The following is a 20,298-nucleotide window of genomic DNA, read 5'->3' on the forward strand; positions in this document are numbered from 1 at the left end:
CAAATCTCCCAGCTAGATAATCTTATTTTGTGTTCTTTGTAAGGTATTAGCCGGAAATAGTATGTTAATAAAAGACGTTTTAGTTTGCACAATAGACATGTAAAGTTTACTTGGTGTGGATGCATGATCACAGAGTTTGATTATCTCTCCGGGGAAAGAAACACTGCCCAGATTAAAAGACCAAGGACCAGGTTCTGGATTATTTGTTGTCTGCTCTTTGTAACACTGTGAGACTTCTAGGCTTCTGTTATCATACACAAATGTTAGATGAGAAAGAGCTTGAAGGTCTTAGGTAAGAGCTTGGAAGGGACAAGTGCAAAATCATTGAGCAAAGCATTTTAAAAAGGAGTCTTGTCTGATGAATCCTCGCACCTCTGTTCTTTTTGCAAAGCTCAGGAGGCCTTGGAGAGAAGATTATTGTGTTAGTTTGTTAGAACTGCCATAACAAAGTACCACAGACTGGGTGGCTTCATGAAAATATATTTTCTCACAGTTTTGAAGTGGGAAATACAAGATCAAGGTATTGGCACCGTTGCTGCTTCTAAAGCCTTTCTCTTTTTCTTGTAAATGGCTGCCTTCTCTCTACGACTTCATATGGTCTTTTTGTGCCTGTCTCTGCTTATAAGGACAACAATCATATTGGATTCGGACCTATCGTATAACCTTATTTTACCTTAATTACCTCTTTAAAGGCTCTGTTTCCAAATACAGTCACATTCTGAGGTAGTGAGGATTACAATTTTAACATATTAATTTTGAGGGGACAAAATTCAGTCCATAACAATTATGCATGACTTTGATGACCCATTTGTAGATTGAACTTGTTAAAACTTCAGAATATAAATGGGTTGTAAACTTGTAGGTGAAACGTGGCTGATGTATTCCATCAGAGAGATAGCTCTACAACATTCCAACTGGGTCCCTAAAGCTACAGATATGCTCCATTACCATCCCCAAATGCCAAAGAATGAATGAGCCATCTAGAAGTAGGCAAACAACCACATTTGCTAAAAGTATAATGTTTCATCCATTAAATAAATGTGATACCTTTTTCTAGTCTGGTATCAATATAGAAGGCATGTGAAAAATGAGTTAGCTGAGAGTTAATTGACTGCGGAGACTCTATTTTCAGTCTCTGCCTGTATTTTTTGAATTAATATACACAGTGGGTGATTCAGCAAAAGGGTTTAAAAATAAATTCTTTACTGAAGGATCCCACCAATTTGATGTCTTCATAATTCATGAAGAGTAGACCCATAATAACTCTATTTTCTCTTCAGCTTCGAAAATAAAAGATGCCATTAGTTTAAATTAGGCTTGTATGTGGAATAATCAAGTGTATCAACAAATATAGTTTGACTCAGATGCTGTTTAAGAATAAATGCCAGAAAAGGACTGGCTATTTCTCTTAAAAAATTAAATATGAAAATTGTATTGACAAGCTAGGGTAAAAGTGTTTTAAAAAGTTGATAGACAATATATACATTTATAAAATTCAATTATGAAAACTCAAAAATGTAATAAGCAAATAGTTACTGTAGACTAGCTACTCTTTTAAAGCGTACTTTTAGAATATAAAGAAAATAGATTATAAGAAATATCATTAGAGACCTGGCTGTATTTGAATATAAAGAAAATGTCATTAGAGACCTGGCTATATTTGTAGAATATATGAGCACTCAGGATAGTTGGTGAATATGTAGGTATGGGGTTGCCAAAAAGCATCTTTGCAATGCTGTATTAGGGAGTTCCTACTTTGGCTAGAGAAGGCCCACATAGAAAGAACTATAGTGTCAAATGTATTTAATTCATTTATTTGTTGCCCTTGAAAAGTTCAAACCCCCAAGGAAGTAGACTGTGGATAGTATTTTATCTCCTCTAGCTGTAAGAAATGAAAGGATAGATAAGTGAATTGGATTTGTCTGAAAGCTTCTGGAGTCAGGAGGCACATGGGACTTGTGCTCAGGTGTCTATTTCCAGGCATTATTCAGCAATTTGGTCACATAATTTTCTCTAATATTAGATTTCTGCTTCCAATGGTGGGTGGCATAGTTGAAGAAAAAACTTTATGAAGACATAAGGTCTTGATCTAAACCCTAAGAAGGGAAAGAGTAAGTAAATGAGGTTATATACCTGAAGGCATACTTTTTTACTTCAGAAATTTTTATTTTCCTTCAGAATGTATAAAATCATGTACTTTTAATCTGTAGAGTAGGTTTCATTCTAATCTACTAGTATACTTTGATAAAAGCATAATTTCATAGGTATATTACATTCGTGGGTCTTGTGTTTATGGTAGTTACATCTTTTAAAAAAAAATCTAAACCTTATTTATCTACATCAGTTGTTGACTTTGCAGATCACAGAGAATACAGAGCCAGTCATGCAGAAAGTACCTGTTTGTCATCCTGAGAGTTCAGACATGAACTGTAACCAGTGGCCCATTAAGTACCTTCTCTTGTTGTTTAAAGCATATCCTAGCTTTGCAAATTAATTGTTAATGCAGAATGTTGTAACGGAGCCATGGAATGAAATTCCTGTTACTCCAGTCATAGTAGATGTTGCGTCAAGTACTCTGAGTTGTGTTCCATTGTTTTGTGATTCTGTGCTGTCGGAAAGTCTGGCCTAGAGAGTGTTTAGAAATAAGGAAATCAAGAAATAGTATGGTTTGCTTTTTTGGACTGTGTGTGTGATTTTGCATTGATAGTAATATTGTAATAATTTCTGAGAAATAAAATTCTTTTTCTTTGTTTATAAAAAAGTTACTTGTCAAAATACTCACAAATGCTTTCCATAAGAAAACATTTAACATTTTTTGCTGTAAAAATGATTACATATACTACATTTAATGCAGTAGAGGACATTCTTGTAATATTGATACAGTAGGACAATATGCATGCCATTGACTATTGTTAACAGTCCAGTTGTGGGATGAAATCCACTATGAAACACAGTAATGTTTAATTTCATATTTAAGACAGAGCTAAATTTCAGTTTAGAAGGTTCTTATATAAAAATTTCAGGAACACCTTTATAAACCAATTAAGAAGGATTTTTGTCTTAAGGGTTTATGTGGCTGGTGTAAGATAGTTATACCTGGTCTAATGTTTTTTTCTTTTTCTGATTTTTACTTCTCACATATTGTATTAATGGTGCTTGGTGTGGAAAAAAAAGATGCAGTGACATTTTCTTCTCTTATCCCTTATTTTCTACTCTAAGATACATATAATTTTGCAAATATTTATTTACCTTAATAGCTCAAACCTAGCTAACATTACAGCTAGTTAATGGGTATGATTGTAGGTACGATGAATCATTGTCTAGTAAAGAGACTGTTCAAATATGATTTTATTTTACTGGTTATTTTCCCAACAGAGAGACTCTTGGGGTGAAATAGAGCTCCAAAAAGAGTGTTTTGGGGGAGATGGGAAAGGGAGGATTGGGAGTTTTTAAAGGGAATAATCTTGTGTGGTAATAGGCATGAGGTAATAGTCATTTTCATAATATGAAACAAACAAAAAAGCTTCGAACAGGTGAGTATCTGTACAACTAGCTAGAGTGAGAACATAATGAAATCCCTAACATTTAAAACTAACAATGTAAACTGTAAATGTAATTATCTTTTAGCAAATAACTTTACATGTCAATTTTCTCAGTGGAAGGTTTTGACAGTCTAAGTAGTAATGTTTGAAGCTTTGGGGACAGAATCTTTACCCCCTTCCACTTCTCATCATTCTCAGAGAATGCCAAGGGCTGGAGACATTTTTATATAGCTGATAGCAGGGAGAGCATCATTGGAAGAAGAGCTAACATTAATAATACTTACTCTGTGTCGGCCACTGTCCTCAGCACGTTAGGTAAACCCCATTTTACCTTCACAAAAAGCCTATAAAGAAGACAATATTATCCTCATCTTATATACTTACAAAAATATTTATATCATTACAAATAATTCAAATCATTATTTAAATAAATATATTTATATTATTATAGATGATCAAATGATGCAAAAAGCACATATTACTTACTTAGCCAACCAAATATACCCAGGCTAAATTAGGATTTGAACCATGATAGTTTGGTGCCCCAGTATATTCTTTTAACTACTATATTACATTGTTCCTGGAGCCTAATATAGTGGATTCCCAAAGACATAAATGTTGATTGAACTAGGAGATTTGACATATTTAGCTTCTCATTTTTGCAGATGAAGAAACTGTGTCTTAGTGAAGTTGGGTTAAACTCTGCAGTGTTACAACACAAGGTGAGAGTCAGAGCTGGATGCAAACCCTGTTCAGTCTAGCACCAAGGTCCATGCTTTCTTCCATGAATCCACAGAGTGTGATTTACTGTGATCACAATCACATGTGATCCTCTTTTGGCTGCCTGTGACAGCCTGACAAGTTTATTTTTGAAGCTCAACCCATTGCTTACATAGGGAAGAACATTCCTAAGTTATAAAGGAGAACTGGTGAAAGGACATCATCCAGGTGTGAAATGGGAATCCAGAGCTTGTTTTCTTGGTTTATCCATGCTCAGTTGTGTGTGCCCTGATGTTCATTAGAGTGTTTTAAGTGTCTTCACTGGGTTACAATAACATGGATTTTTTTTCTCTCTCTCTTTCAGGTATGGAAAAATTGTATCTACAAAGGCAATTCTTGACAAAAACACAAATCAGTGCAAAGGTATGTGTAAGGGCATCTGTACCCTGAAATCTTGCCTATGCTATATGATTAATGGTTCTTCCATTGTGGAGGTCCAGGTACCAGCTGCACAATGATCACAATGCATGGTATGGAAAACCTCTTTAATGATGCCAATGTTTTGATAAGTTGTATTTCTAGTAACATTGCTCATTAATTTTTTTCATTAACAAACAAAATGAAAATCACAAATCAGAACAAGTATCAAATTGCTTCAGCATAAAACTAAATTACCTCCTAACAACTTTGGGGTGTCTGATGTGAATGATATCATCAGTGATGCAAATTGATTTCCTATATAAAAATGAGGAACTCTGGGGAAAACTTCCCCATGCAAAACACATTTTAATTTCTCTGTTCTTTAAAGCTTTAGCAACATTGGTTGACTATGAATAAATTCACTGATGGGCCTATTGTATTAAGCTTCAGCTATAAGCATCTCAGGGATTTCAGAGTTGGTATCTTATTAAGACAGGCTTTTGGTTTTCCTGGAAATACTTCTGAAGTCATTGGACTGTATCTGTGGCTCATGTTTCTTCATGTCTGGGAGTCCTATGTTCTTTTAAAAGTTGCATTAAATTAATTGTGGAACCTGTATGGTCTCTCTTGCATGACTCAGTTCTTACTGGAAAATTGGAATGCTTCTGGTAACATGCTGTTTGTTGTTCCTTTAATCTAATCTTTGTTGTAACACTGAAATCAAGAAGTATAGCACAGCCACGTTCATTCTAAACACTGCCTCTATTTCATATACAAACATAATGTGCACAAGTTTTAGGAAAGAACACTCAGAAACTCCTGTATATGTATCTCCTCACCTACTTGCATAATGGTAGTCAGATTCTATTCAGCAATTAAAAAAATAAAAACATTCCACGTCTTCTATAAACTCAGAAATGAACTACATATTACAAGATAAAGAATAATATGACATGATTTCTTCCACCTCATAGTTTCAAGTCCTAGTTGAAAAGATACCAAGAAAACCAAGAAACTAATTCTAATACCCTTATTAGGATTACTATATCACCTTAATATATGTGAGGGTGTAACAGCGGTATCTAAAACAGAATTATCGACAAACCACTGTCAGAGGAGAACATAGAGATTTCTTTTTGGGAAATGAAGTTTTAAAGTCAAGGTAGAATGGGTGAGCTTGGGACAGGTGGATGTTCAGGAGAGATAATTTCAGAATGTAATTGAGTAGACCCATGTAGTTGTAAAAAAAAAAAAAAAAGAAAGAAAAAAAAAAGTACTGCTGGGCGCGGTGGCTCACACCTATAATCCCAGCACTTTGGGAGGCTGAGGAGGGTGGATCATGAGGTCAGGACTTTGAGACCAGCCTGGCCAACATGGTGAAACCCTGTCTCTACTAAAAATACAAAGATTAGCTGGGCACGGTTGTAGGCGCCTGTAATCCCAGCTACTTGGGAGGCTGAGGCAGGAGAATCGTTTGAACCCAGGAGGCAGAGGTTGCAGTGGGCCAAGATTGTGCCATTGCACTCCAGCCTGGGCTACAGGGCAAGACTCCCTCTCAAAAAAAAAAAAAAAAAAAGTACCAGTGAGGACAGAAACAAGAAAGGGGTTAAAATTTTGTAGGTTTTTAAATGATATCGTGGATATTTTTAATTTAAAATTTAATTTAAAATTTAATTTAATTTAAAATTTAATTTAAAATTTAATTTAATTTAAAATTTAATTTAAAATTTAATTTAATTTAAAATTTAATTTAATTTAAAATTAAAATTTAAAATTTTGAGCAGACAAAATATGATTCTGCAGGTGTTTCATAATGTTATTTCAGCAAAGGTGTGTGAAATTGAAATATAAAGGGAGAGAGTAGAAACAAAAAAAAATGTAGACTTTAAAGCCATAGTACAATAGAGAAATTAGAAAAAAATCAGCTTAACTATTACTATTAGGGTAATAGGAAGGGGTTCACCATGAAAGTTTTTAAAGGTAGAGTTGGCTATTGACTCTAACAGTGAAAGAGAGGAATGTATGAAACGAAGCCTACATACATGTTGAGTCTTCTGATTGGGAAAGATGCCTGTGCCTCTTGGTGAGGTAAGAAGTCCAGAAGTAGTAGTAGTAGGTTTTGGGGAGAAGGTATTGGACATGCTGAGTTAGAGTCTCTGGCATGGCAACCATGTGGAAGATGTCAAAGAGGAAATTGTAAGAAAGCCCAGGGCTACAGATGCTGACTGAAGTCAAAGGAGTAGATAAGATTACCAAAGAATAATGTGTAGAAGGGGAAATGGAGTGGAGTGAATTAGGGTGGGCAGCTGAGAACTTGGAGAACATTTGAGAAGAAAGCTGGGCCATGACCAAGGGATGTTCTGTCACTCTTGGCCTGTGGGAAGCATGTGGCATGTTAGAAGCATTAGAATGTGAATTACAGTGCATCTAGACCTGCCCAACCCATATACAAAGTCTTGGGTCAGGCAGTTAATAATATTGATCAAGCACCAATCAGAAGCACAAATACTGCACAGATAAGCAACACCTGGAAACCTCAATAGATAGACTCATAACTGGAGCGGTCTGTATGAAGGGATACTTCCTTATGCAGAGTTTTGCTCAAGCATGCTGATGTCTATTGTCACAGTACAACACTGAAGACCACGAAAATGTAAATTGCCAACATGCAAAAACTGTACCCTTCTATAATTGTGAAGGTTTGAAGAAAAAGGGATGTAACTAAAAATGGGTGGTCAGGGTCTCCATAAGCAAATTATATAGTGGGAGTGTGGGTGCTTATCAGGACAAATTATACTATGGGTATCCTTATCTTTACCTCCGCTCCTAAAATCCCTCTCCACGCTATTTTGCAACAGCTTATTTAATTTTCTGTTTCTGTAGAGAGATTCCTAAAATCAGTGGAAACAGGGCCTGTGTGCTATAGAAAACTTACCTCCAAAGTGGGATGTGTGAAGGGTGATACAAGACTGTTTATTGGAGATGCTAAAAGAAAATATTAGAATTTACATCTCTCTTTGTTTTTTATATCAACTTCTTGTGAACATTACATATTAATATAATCTTACAAATACATAGATTTTAAATAAATATGAGAATATTGAGTTTGCTGCTTCAAAATACTTTTATCTCTAGTGATATGAATACTGGTCTCACCAATAAATATGGAAGAAGAAAAGGAGTAAGAGAAGGAGGTAAAAAAGGAAGGAAGAGAGGGAAGGAGGAAAGACGGGGCTGTGGAACAGCCTAGGAAAATCACTCAAAGAAAGAAAGGCATCTGTAAGAAATTGGACAGTGGTTAGGCCGGGCACAGTTGCTCACGCCTGTAATCCCAGCACTTTGGGAGGCCAAGGTGGGCGGATCACAAGGTCAGGAGATCGAGACCATCCTGGCTAACACCGTGAAACCCTGTCTCTACTAAAACTATAAAAAATTAGCCGGGCGTGGTGGCGGGTGCGTGTAGTCCCAGCTACTTGGGAGGCTGAGGCAGGAGAATGGCGTGAACCCGGGAGGCGGAGCTTGCAGTGAGCTGAGATCGTGCCACTGCACTCCAGCCTGGGAGACAGAGCAAGACTCAGTCTCGAAAAAAAATGAGAAATTGGACACCATTTAGACCGTTTGCCCTGAGGGTAATACGAAGAAGGCAAAGTGATCGTGTGTCCATTACATGCTTATAGAAGCCTCCCATGGCCTTGCTTATCCTCAGCATGTGGAGTCTGTGCTTAGCAGTGGTGAGTGAATCACAACCTTCATCAAGCACATCATGGGGGAGGTGCCCTGTAAGTCAGCAAATCATGATCAAAAATATACTTACTATCCCTTTCATGTTTTTAGAAAAATACTATTTTAATGATATGCCAATGTATACTAGAGTACTTTCCTTTCAAAAAATAGACCTTGACATAGATATGAGAAGATATGATTAGAAAGACAGCAATTATAGAAAATTGTGTGTAATTGTTCATGATGACCAAGGGAATAATAGGAGAAAGATATGAGGTCATGGAAAGGTTCAAGGAACTGATAAGAACGAGTATTGAAACAATCGTCTAAAGGTTTATTGGAATTGCCAAGAAATGAAACAGGAGTTGTATTAGAAATAGTGACTAATCCAAAAAGTATCTGTGGAGAAATAATGGGATGGGAAATGATACTAGGGATCTGTAGACCATGATGAAAATGAAGACTAGTTGGTTATAAAATTTGATGATGTGAGATTCTAAATGGGAGATTTTAGGTAGGGGAGAAACCATACTGAGAAAGGAGGAAAGTGGACTACCACTTACAGGTCCAGTGGGAGGAAATATGTGGGAGGAAAAAAAGAAACAAAACTCAAACTTGAGAGGGCTACAAAGGAGGTAGTGTCCTCAGGGTAAGTTAGGTAGTGATGGGAAACATGCAAATTAAAGCAATATGCAGTGATAGTTTATAACCACTGAAGTAGCAAACATTATAACATGTAGGCCATTCATGCTGTTCACTCTGAAACTGGTTCACCCATTCTTCATTGGTACCATGCTAAATTGGTACAGCTTTTTTAAAATCAGTATGGAAACAGCAATAAAGAGCATACGGTTGAAACTAGTTAGTCTGTTGAGAATATTTATTCAAATATGTTATCTAAACATATGTTTTAAATTATGTATCTATGTACAACTTTGAGCACTCTCGTTTTCCTTACTAGGAAAAAATATAGGAAGCATCCAAATTCTAGCTTATGGAGCATATACAACTGTTATGTAGCTGTTAAAATGGTAGTCATAAAGACTAGATTATGCCAAGCCTAGAAAAATGTTTACTATATGAAGTTAAATCAATATAAAAGGATATAAAATAATGTGTACACTGAACATGGAGCTATGTAAATATTTGAGAGTCAGGATCAGTGTGGTTATGACTGCGGTAGATCCAGGCTGCTTGGGTTGAACGCTGCCTCTTCACTTAGTAGCTGTGTGACCTGTGGTAAATTAGTCAACTGCACTGTGCCTTCTGCAAGATAAGAACATCAGCAAAGTAATAACAGAGCCTCACTCACAGTGTGTTGTGATGATTAACAAAGTTAATACATGGAAAATGTTTGACGATATCTCCTGTTGCTTTTGTATAAAATACTGGCAATATCAAGCAAGACAAAAATGTTTGTTTTAACATGGTGGGCTTATGGGTGATATATTATTATTATTATTATTATTATTATTATTATTATTATTATTATCTTAACATTTCTCCAAATCTGTTCTGTAGTTTTTTTGGGCAAGAAAAAAAATACAGCTCTTGGAAAAATTAAGCTGGTTTTAATTATGTTTATATTTTGATTGTTCTTTCTGTGGAACCTGAGTAACTCATGACTCTATGGTTCTTCGTTTTTGTAAAATAATTCCAGATGAAAATAGTGAAGAATTAGGAGAGAATAACATGTTTTGCTTTTTAAAATAATAGGCAGAGGTTGAGTACTTCTTGACCATTGCTTTATTTAGGAAAGAAATTACAGGATGTGTGAGGTGCCTTTTTCAAACAAAATCATTAAGAGCATCAAGACTGTCATCATTAGAGGACACAAATTGAATTTGGTCTTCTCTGTGACACTTGGTTTTGAATCCTTTGCAACTTTATCTCCAGGCAAAGGCTATACAATTAAATCTAAACATTATGAACTCAAGGATTTGTTTATTTTTATTTTTAAAGACATGATAGTAATTCAATTCTTCATTAGCTGTTACACGTACAGCATATTGTGTGTAAGTTAGTCTTTACCAAGGTATGAGAAAGTCCATGAACTTGTCTCCTTAGAGATAAAAAGAAAAGGTATCAAAATTAACCTAATGCATTAAACCAACAGAATTGAATCCTATTTTAGCATTTAAAAGAAAAGCTTTTATGCTCTCCTGAATCCCACCCACACCCTGTAAGTTAGGGACAGTAGTCAGGCCTAGGTAAGCTTACTCACTTTTTTATTCCGGAAGGGGTTATCAGGAACTCTTTCAACACAACCTCTCGTTTTCAAGATTATTCTTTCTTGGGTGGTGGCTGCATCAGCTTTCATTCCGTATAATATGACAACATACAACGAAACAGTCACCATCAAGCCAAAATGACCAGAAATTGCTGAACAAAGCGAGTAACAGCTCCAGATGGGGAGTAATGAAAAACAGACCACAGTTCATTCAGATATTCAAACACAAGGACTAAATAAGAGCTATTGTACAAGTCACAGAGATTTGCACTGCATTTTTTGCTTGTTTGGCTTTTGTTTTCCCCCATGTGTTTTCCTTCTGGATCAGTGTATTTGCTAAATTAAAAAGTCAGGGAAAATTAAATGAAAGCTATTGGAAACAAGGTGTAAATCTTAAATGAATTCACTTGTCTATGCCTTCCTGCTTTTGAAGGTTGGTTTCCCTTTTCTCTCTGCACCCACCAGCCTCACCACCATCATATTTCTGACAGGCTATATGTTTAGAGTAGAGGGAATGAGTAATGGATATTCCGTAGAAAGTTTCCATGCCTATTAACCATAGGATATAAGAGTAGATAGAGTGTGCCAAACATACCAGCTCACTTCTGAGGGTTTGAAATACTCTCTTTTGCCTTTGTTGTCACAGGCTGGTTAAATTATATTTATGGAGCTTATGTTACCTTTGACATTACATTGAGCCCTTAAAATCAAAATTGGAGACAAGTATCCAAAAGTTCTGAAATCATCCATGAAGGATATTCATTCATTCATTCGTTATTAAATAAAATCATAAATTGTTATTTCTTCTGTAAGAGAAATAATTCTGCATATGACACTTATTTTATAGAGAGGATTTAGAGCCCATCTAGATTGTCTCAGAGAGTGGTGTGACTTTGTTACTGGACTGAATCCATTTAGCAGTTCTAGACTCACAATCATGTTATACATTTTAAAAGTATTTCTAGGTGAATAAATAATAGGCCATACACTTGGATGACTTTGGAATTCATCAATTTTATTTTACTTTTCTTGTTTATGCACTGATGGAATATTTATACATGTGAGGGAAATACATATTTCTTTCTTTTTTTTTTTTTTTTTGAGACATAGTCTTCTTCTGTCACCCAGGCTGGAGTGCAGTGGTGCGATCTTGGCTCACTGTAACCTCCACCTCCAGCAATTATTCTCCTGCCTCAGCCTCCCGAGTAGCTGGGATTACAGGTGTGCACCACCACACCCCATTAATTTTTTTTTTTGTATTTTTATTAGAGACAAGGTTTCACCATGTGGGCCAGGCTGGTTGAACTCCTGACCTCAAGTGATCCACTTGCCTCGGCCTCCCAAAGTGCTGGGATTACAGGTGTGAGCCACTGCGCCCAGTCAGAAATACAGATTTCTGTGCTGAACCCCCTGAACCTGGAAGGAGGGCAGGATATTATATTTTGTTATATGTTTAGGTAGAGTAATTACAGGACATGAGGTATCCTTTACCTATGGATTAGTTTTAACAAGTGACACTGACATGCATTTGTGGTGAAATGTTTAAGTGGAGCTATTTAACTCTGGCAGATAACAGACATTTCCAGGGCTGGTCCACATGGAAATCAAGCAAGTAAAGGAAGAAACCAACACCATGGAAAGCCTCTTTTCTAGTACCTTTATTTCTTGAAAGCAGTGGAAACTAAAATAAATGTTCTGTGAAATTTATGAGTGTGAGGAATTACATTTTGAGAAGAATAAGCACCTCCACCAGGTGGGCTCACAGTCTATTGAGTAAGAAGCTCATGAGAAGCAAAATGGCTTGAAAAACACATTTATTCAATTTTCATATAATGGGATTAGGTATACCCCGCCCACATCAAAAAAAAAAAAAAGAAAAAAAGAAAAGACAAAAAAAGTTACATTTTAAATTATATTTCTCTTTGGAATATGCAGTGTGTAATATTTCCCTAGCCTTTTTTTGTGAATTTTACTCTAATCTACTCTGGTATGAAGTTTACCACTAGTCATAGGTCATCAATATATAAACTTGAAGGTTTGCTTTATTTGATTTTGATATTGGCTTTTGTTTTCATTTCAGAAAAGGTTAGCATACGCAGGAACTTTGGAACCTTCATTAGTGCATCAAGTTTACTCAGAATTGTCCTGTAGGTACCTTTTGAGTAGAATTTTTATCCTGTGACTCTTTTAAGAAAATACCAATTTTTATTGTCTTACAGCCAAGTTTGGAAAGAATATCCACTTTGATGGCAAATGGTCTTTATTTGTTGTCTACAACCCAACCAGACAACTACAACTAAAGGCAATACTTCTGCCAAAAATTAGCTTTCCAAACTTATTATTTCCAATATCAGGATATTAATTATGTTATGATTGTTTAGTGTTAACTCTGAGAAGTCCTTGATATAAATGTAAAACAAAATAGGTATTTATGTTTTGGAAGTCATACAGCTACATGTTTTTCAGCAGGTTTTATAGCTATGTATTTACTTAGCATTTGCTTGTAATCACTTAATATACATATTAGACAAAAGTAAAATTATCCACTAACATGAAATATAACATCAGCATTGCTGTTTTAAGCATCAGCTTGTATTCAACAGCCTTTAGTACTGTAACCTACTTCCCTAATGCTTTTGTACATGCAGAACGTGCAGAAATGATTTTATTGGGAAAACATTTTTTTTTTTTTTTTTTTTTGAGACAGAGTCTCACTCTGTCACCCAGGCTAGAGTCTCGGCTCACTGCAACCTCCACCTCCCGGGTTCAAGTGATTCTCCTGCCTTAGCCTCTCAGGTAGCTGGGACTACAGGTGCATTCTACCATGCCTGGCTAATTTTTTGTATTTTTAGTAGAGGCGGGGTTTCACTGTATTAGCCAGGATGGTGTTGATCTCCTGACATCATGATCCGCCTGCCTCAGCCTCCCAAAGTGCTGGGATTATAGGCATGAGCCACTGCGCCCAGCCTGGGAAAACATTTTTAAAATAATTATTGAGGAATATAAAACGGCTTAAAAATAAAATGATAGAGTTATATTACTTTCACCCATAAACTGAATGTTACTTTTACTAATCCATGTTATCTGACTAAACAGAAACTGTCATCCAGGTATTCTATTTGCTTCCTTGCTCCTGTCTTTCACTTCCCTATTTTAAGAATTTGACTCATGTCGATAAACATAAAATGCTCTCTCTTCCTACCTCTAATAGTCTATGTAAATTATTGCTTCCAAAAGTCACCTTCTCAAAAAGTCCTCCAAGACTCTACTCATCCTATCTAAACACCTTTACAAAACCACCTCCTTTGGGCACCATCTGTGTGCAAAGATCTAAGGATACCCCATCTCTCATGCTTTTATGATTCGTTTGTGTCCTTCCTCTAGATTATAAACTCCCTGGGACTCAGGTAGTTAGGATTATTGCCGAAGTATTGAGGATGCAGGACAGTTCTGAGTAGTCACTTAGATCCCAGTGCTTTACCTCTGTCTCTGAGACCGTTTGATGTTACATCAATGGAAAGCACAAGCTTGGCCAGGTATGTGTTCCATAGGCCTGTACAGACAGGAAGAGTACCAAAGACATACAGATGCATATGTTTCTCAGAGTTATTCTCTAAAAGTATTCTTTTTTTTTTTTTTGTGAGACAGAGTCTTGCTCTGTTGCCCAGGCTGGAGTGCAGTGGTGCGATCTCAGTTCACCACAACCTCCGCCTCTCAGGTTCAACGATTCTCCTGCCTCAGCCTCCCAAGTAGCTGGGATTACAGTCATGCACCACCATGCCCAGCTCATTCTTGTATTTTTAGTAGAGACAGGGTTTCACCATGTTAACCAGGCTGGTCTCGAGCTCCTGACCTCAGGTGATCCACCTGCCTCAGCCTCCCAAAGTGATGAGATTACGGGCGTGAGCCACTGCAGCTGGCCAAAAGTATTCATTCTTAATTCAGAGTACTTATTTTGTTAATGTGGAGTTATTCTTTTTAATGGTTTAAAGCTATTTGTGTTCATTAATGATTTTATTAATATATGGCAAATTATATATACTAACGTATATTTAAAATGATATACAAAATCTAATAATGTATAATGCACAAATATGGTATATGTGTGTATTCAGTTCACTAAAATTTATGTAAACTTGTAATACTATGTAAATAACCTTTTAAATATAAAAAATACACAGTTCTTCAAAAATTTTCGAATTGAAGTCTATACCAAGAAATTCTCTAAGTTATGATCTTAGTTTTCTTGGACAAGTCACATAACATCTCTGAACATCTGTTTTTCAACTGTCAAGTGAGGTTATCTACACCTGCAATACAAAGGTATTTTCAGAACTACATGGAACCATGTTTGTTATATGCCGGGCACATACATCAGGCAAATGTTTCTATGGCCTTGGACTTGGATACCTTCTAGGAACCAACTTGTTTAGAGCTTGTATGTAACTTACATAATTTAATGCCATTCTGAGTACATTTTAGGTGTAAGAAATGTGTGTTTCATGAATTGACTTGTGTTTATTGAGATTAGCTTCGTTAATAGCAAAAAGTATAAGTACTTAAAGGATGTCTCTTTCATACCTTTTGGTGTTGGCTATATGATACCTTCAAGATTTTTTAGGGCCTATAAACCTGGTGTGTTTGAGATAAAGCACATTCCATCACAGTGACAGGTGATGGAATTCATTCTAGTTGAGTTGTATAGGTTCTGGGAAAAAAATTTTCTTTGTTCACTCCTTTGTTATGCTATTCACTCTGTAATATTGTTTTACAAGTTTAAAGGAAAAAAATGCCTAAAGATGCTTGACTCCTTAGTTTTTTAAACTATGGTAAAAGCATCTAACATTTAAGGCATGGTCAATCATCATTTGCTTTGGTGCTAGCCATTGTTCTTATTATTAGTTAATCATATCGATTCTAAATAGCTATTCTTTTTCCTTCCCTTTAGTAAAGAAAAGAGAACTGTGGGGTATGAAAGAGAAAAACTCATGTACATAGCTGAAAAACAAAGCAAAACAAAAAAAGCTACAAAAACCTAAATAGAGTTTGAAAGGTGAATGTACCACTTGATATGCTTCTTCAAAGGACTATAAGTGAGCTCAGATGCCTGCTTATCTATAAAATATTGGCAATATAAGTACTTTAATATGATCATTTTAGAAACAGGTATAATTTTCTCCTTGAGTTGTGGAATAAGAGAAAATTACAAAGTTTTCATTTAATTTCTACTTCTCTTAAGAAAAAGGCAGTTTATTTTCACTGCTAGGCATACAGATAGACCTATTGGTCATTCAGCTGACATCAGCCCTGAATTAGAAGAAACCCGTATCATAAAGCATATTTGGAACACTTTTTCTATGCCACTTTTAAAAACACAATTTCTTTCGATAAACAATAGGAAGCTTAAGCTGCAGATATCACAGCTGTTCATATTCTCAGGTCTCGTCCACAATACAAAGAGCAGCAGCTGAAACAAACGATTTTAGGGAAGCAACTGTCAAAAAACACACTGGGCCTTGGGCTTAAGGGTGATGTGAAAAATAACCATATTTGAGATATACTGAATGAAATCATGTGGTGAAATTCCACAGGAAATATAAAGCACCTTGGAATTTATGTCTTTGGGACACTTGCTACAATAGATAAACCAAAAACTGTAGCTTTTAATCAATGAGAAGGATTTTTTTTTTGTAAAAAAGAATTAAATAAGGTAGAATTTGTAGGCTCATTAAAAAATATAGTATTAAGACACTGTGGCTTAAAATTTTCTCAATCTTCCCATACATTCTTTTGAATGACAAGGGGTTCAAAGTGAGAAAATTCCTAATTTCATATCTAAGATATAAGGAAATTATTGGTAATACTATTTCTTTGTATAGGGAAGCAGATGATAAGATTGAGAATATGACAAGAGGACAACTTAACAAGTCAAAGATTCCCGTATAAAAAATAGAAATTTTCTCAGTCTATCTAAATTTCTGGCTATTGTTTTGAACCAAATTAGAATAACTCCAAGTGAAATATAAATATATATATAATTTTATTATATATACATATATTTACATATTTATTCTACATATATAGCCATGTATTACATAATGATGTTTTGGTCATTGACAAAACTCATATATGACAGTTGTCCCATAGGATTATACCATGTTTTTACTGTACCTTTTCTATGTTTAGATATACAAATACTTATGATTGTGTTACCATTGCCTACAGTATTCAGTATTGCAATATGCGGTACAGGTTTGTAGCCTAGGAGTAATATGCTATACCATACAGCCTAGGTGTATAGTAGGCTATACCATCTACATTTGTGTAAGTAAACTCTGTGGTGTTTGCACAATAATGAAATCACCTAAAGATACATTTCTCAGAATGTATTCCCATTGTTAAGTGATGCATGACTGTATATAATTACATGTGTATGTCAGTACATCTGTGTGTGTGTGTGTGTGTGTGTGTGTATCACAGGGACGAAACATTTATGAGGTATTTTTATTCAAAGAGAGTTTAAAAATTGTTATATAAAGATTTACCTAAAAGTTTATATTTTAGTTTAATAAAATGTAAAAAGGAATCTTGAAATGAAATCCCCATAGTTCTTTGTAATTAAGCATGTGCTATGTTACATAAACCGAAAAGTCCTGGGGAAGTTGTTCTGCCTTAGGGAGTTGTCAGGTTCTTTGTGGTTGTCTGCTGTTGTGAGAAGTAATTTAAGATAAGTAAGAACAAGTTCACACTGCATATACAATTATCTAATAAAAGCTTGTTCAAGCATTGATATCATGTGTATATGTTTAAAATCTCCATGAAAGTTTAACATGTCTACTTTGTATTTGCCACGTATTATATCTTATTAATATGGACTATTAGTACAACTAAGTACATTCCTTTATGGTGTCCAGGTCAGTCTATATTTCCACTCTGTGTGTCTTTCAAAAGTTACTAGTTTAGAGCCAACCCTTTGTCTCTGTTTACTGTTGCAGACATTTTAAAAAATTCATATAAAATATATCTTTCCAGATAAGATGGTTCCAGTTTACAAGTGATCTTCTGTAGACAATAGAAAGCCAGTATCACACATAAATTTGTGAAAACATCCGACGCTGTTGCAAGCCCGAGGTTAATTTATCCGTTTTAGGAGGAAGACTTACGGTGCTTCTGTTAACCGCAGCCATTTGTTGCATCAAGGGTCAGCCCTATCTGCATTAGCATTTACCAACATCTCTATCTTTTGTTTCCTGTCTGAGTTTACTTAAATATGGAAGGTAAACTCTTCAACCTATCTCCCATCAGCCTATCAACCAACCAATCAGTGGACCAAATAAAACAGACTAAAGAACCAATACCCGAACTCAAAACATGAACATAAAAATACTCAAAAAAGAGGGGAAAGTCAATCCTAAGGGGAGGGATCATGAATGGTGTCTTTGGCTTGCTTGCCCAGGAGAGAAGCCCTACTTAACAGTGAGCAGAAAATGAGTAAACGAAGAGCTGTGTAGTCCTCAGAAAAATGGTTAGCGGTAGTTATGGTGTCAGAGATATATTTATACTAACATACTCTGCAGCTCAGCCCCATGAGCATACTGAGTCTAGAAGTCTCTCAGAACATTCCTGTAATTCATCAGAAGGGCAAATTTGTCTAGGGAAGGAATTTTGTTTGGCTACAATACTGTTAAAAGTATTTAAATTAGAATGCCTTTTAGTGGAACCTAAACTATCCTTTATTTTCTTAAAACCAGCCCGCTTCACTCATTTGTATACCTGCTTGGCCATTGAAGACATGTGCATCTTCAACTTTCAAGAGCCTATACCATTGTTGAATGGACATCAAGTAACTAACAAAATTATTATTATTCGCATTTTACTCATGAGGAAACAAACCAGGAGATGCTGTGAAATGTGTCAAACATCAAATAGTCATCCAAACCTAAGTCTGTCTAACTCCCGAAGTATAGGTCTCTCCACTATTTCACTCTTTCTCCCATAAAATAATCCCAATAAGTAAGACTAGAAGTAAATGATCCTGGATGTTTTTAATGACAATTAGACACAAGCACAATGTTTTGAGTTCGCATAAAGGCAGACAATTTGATAGAAACATGTAGTAGTTCTTATTCTCCCACTTCCATCCCACTATAAACAGTATCGATTAGGGGTTCTAGTTCTGTTTGTCACTGAATATAGATATAAAAAACATGGAGATGGCACTATGAAAGCACATGTTCCTTTTGAAAATATTTTGATCATTTTGTTCCATTTAAAATCATTTTCCTTTTTTATATTTTGAGAATGGTTTTCTGCTAACTTCAATTTTGCACTTATGTTGGCAAATGTCTAGCTTTCTATCTAGGTTAACTTTAAAGTGAGCTGCAGTTAAATAAATTTTAAGTGGGAAAATAGCCTCAGAATTATTGTGGTAGAAAGACAAGGTGCAGCTGATACTTTCTCTCACTCTCAGGACTCAGAATGAGCCATGTGCTTCTTTAAAGGGCCTATGTGGTCGTTTCAGAGCAAATGCTCTCTTTCATCTTATTTAAGTTCTGTTTGGCTTGCCTCCCATATTTGCTCAGTGGGGATAAGGTTAAGACCTCTGAAGAGGCCACTCTATCCCAATTACTTACCCAGCCTCTTTTCTTTTCTTCAAATAGCTCGCGTGTAGTTGTGGAGAATGTTTGGGGGTCATTATCTTCTTGATGGATGAACCCAGAGATAAACAATCATTTTCTATTTGAATTCTAAAGGTATGATAAAGTTTAATCCAAAGACTTTTATGTTTCGAATTCATCCAGGCACCAATTCTTGCAGCAAAACATCCCAACGCCTGCTAAGACCAATTATTTCTTTTGAAATCTGGTTTTTCTCAGAAAGTTCTTCCCCCATCCGCGTAGTTTCCTATTGTCTCAAGTTGCCCTCCAGCCTCTAATTCTTACCGAGATTTACCTCGTCATTCATTCCCTTCTGTCCTTTACGGAAATGTTAAGCATCTGTGCTCAGTCTTTTTCAACAGCTATATTCAAGCACATGCTTTATTTCCTCATACTCACTCTAGAATCCCCTGTCCAAGTTTGAGTCTCAATTTTTACAGTGTTTAGATTCTAACTACATTTCTTTCTTGCCTAGTTCCTGAGTTGTCTTTCTCTGGCCTGACATTCTACTTCCAGGCATCAATCCTAACATAACTGGATCCTGCTTTGGGAACTATAAGGAGGATTGCTTTACTTCTCCAACACCATTGTCTGTGTTAATTTTGCTGATAGGAAGCAGCATAACAGCAAGGCAGTCATTTCATATTTGTAACCAAAATCAAGTAATTCTCAGGTAGACCACAGATGTATTTTTTCCTGCTTCTTTGAAGCTGAAGATCGTTTGCAATAGGTGCCTATAAAGTACCTCTGCAGTGGAAAAAATAACATCCTAAGTGGCATGGCATCCCTGTTCCTCCATGGAAACCACAGTTAGTTTTGACATTGCCAGAATTTTTGAATTTTTGGGAGAAGCTATGGAGAAAAAATGTAAAGGCTTTCTCATCTGGATTTAACTCAAGAGTTAAAGCATTACCTGAAGCTCTGTGCGGCCTTGTTTGGGCTTTGTTCTCTAAACAGTTTGTAGATGATTGTGTTCAGAATTCCCAGCCCACATTAGCTAACTGCA

The 20,298-nt window shown here is 35.8% G+C and overlaps 1 protein-coding gene across 8 annotated transcripts in view; it reads left to right on the plus strand.

The window, feature by feature from the left end:
- The window catches only part of RBMS3 (RNA binding motif single stranded interacting protein 3), a 754,317-nt gene that overhangs the window by 205,089 nt on the left and 528,930 nt on the right, over nucleotides 1-20,298 (plus strand). For all 8 annotated transcript variants that reach the window (XM_004033784.5, XM_031009629.3, XM_055383255.2 and 5 more), the window contains exon 3: nucleotides 4,627-4,685. In XM_004033784.5, coding sequence (XP_004033832.1) covers nucleotides 4,627-4,685 — 59 coding nt within the window. The remainder of the gene's footprint in view (nucleotides 1-4,626; nucleotides 4,686-20,298) is intronic.

Source organism: Gorilla gorilla, chromosome 2 (genome assembly GCF_029281585.2).
Source record: "Gorilla gorilla gorilla isolate KB3781 chromosome 2, NHGRI_mGorGor1-v2.1_pri, whole genome shotgun sequence".
Lineage (NCBI taxonomy): Eukaryota > Metazoa > Chordata > Mammalia > Primates > Hominidae > Gorilla > Gorilla gorilla.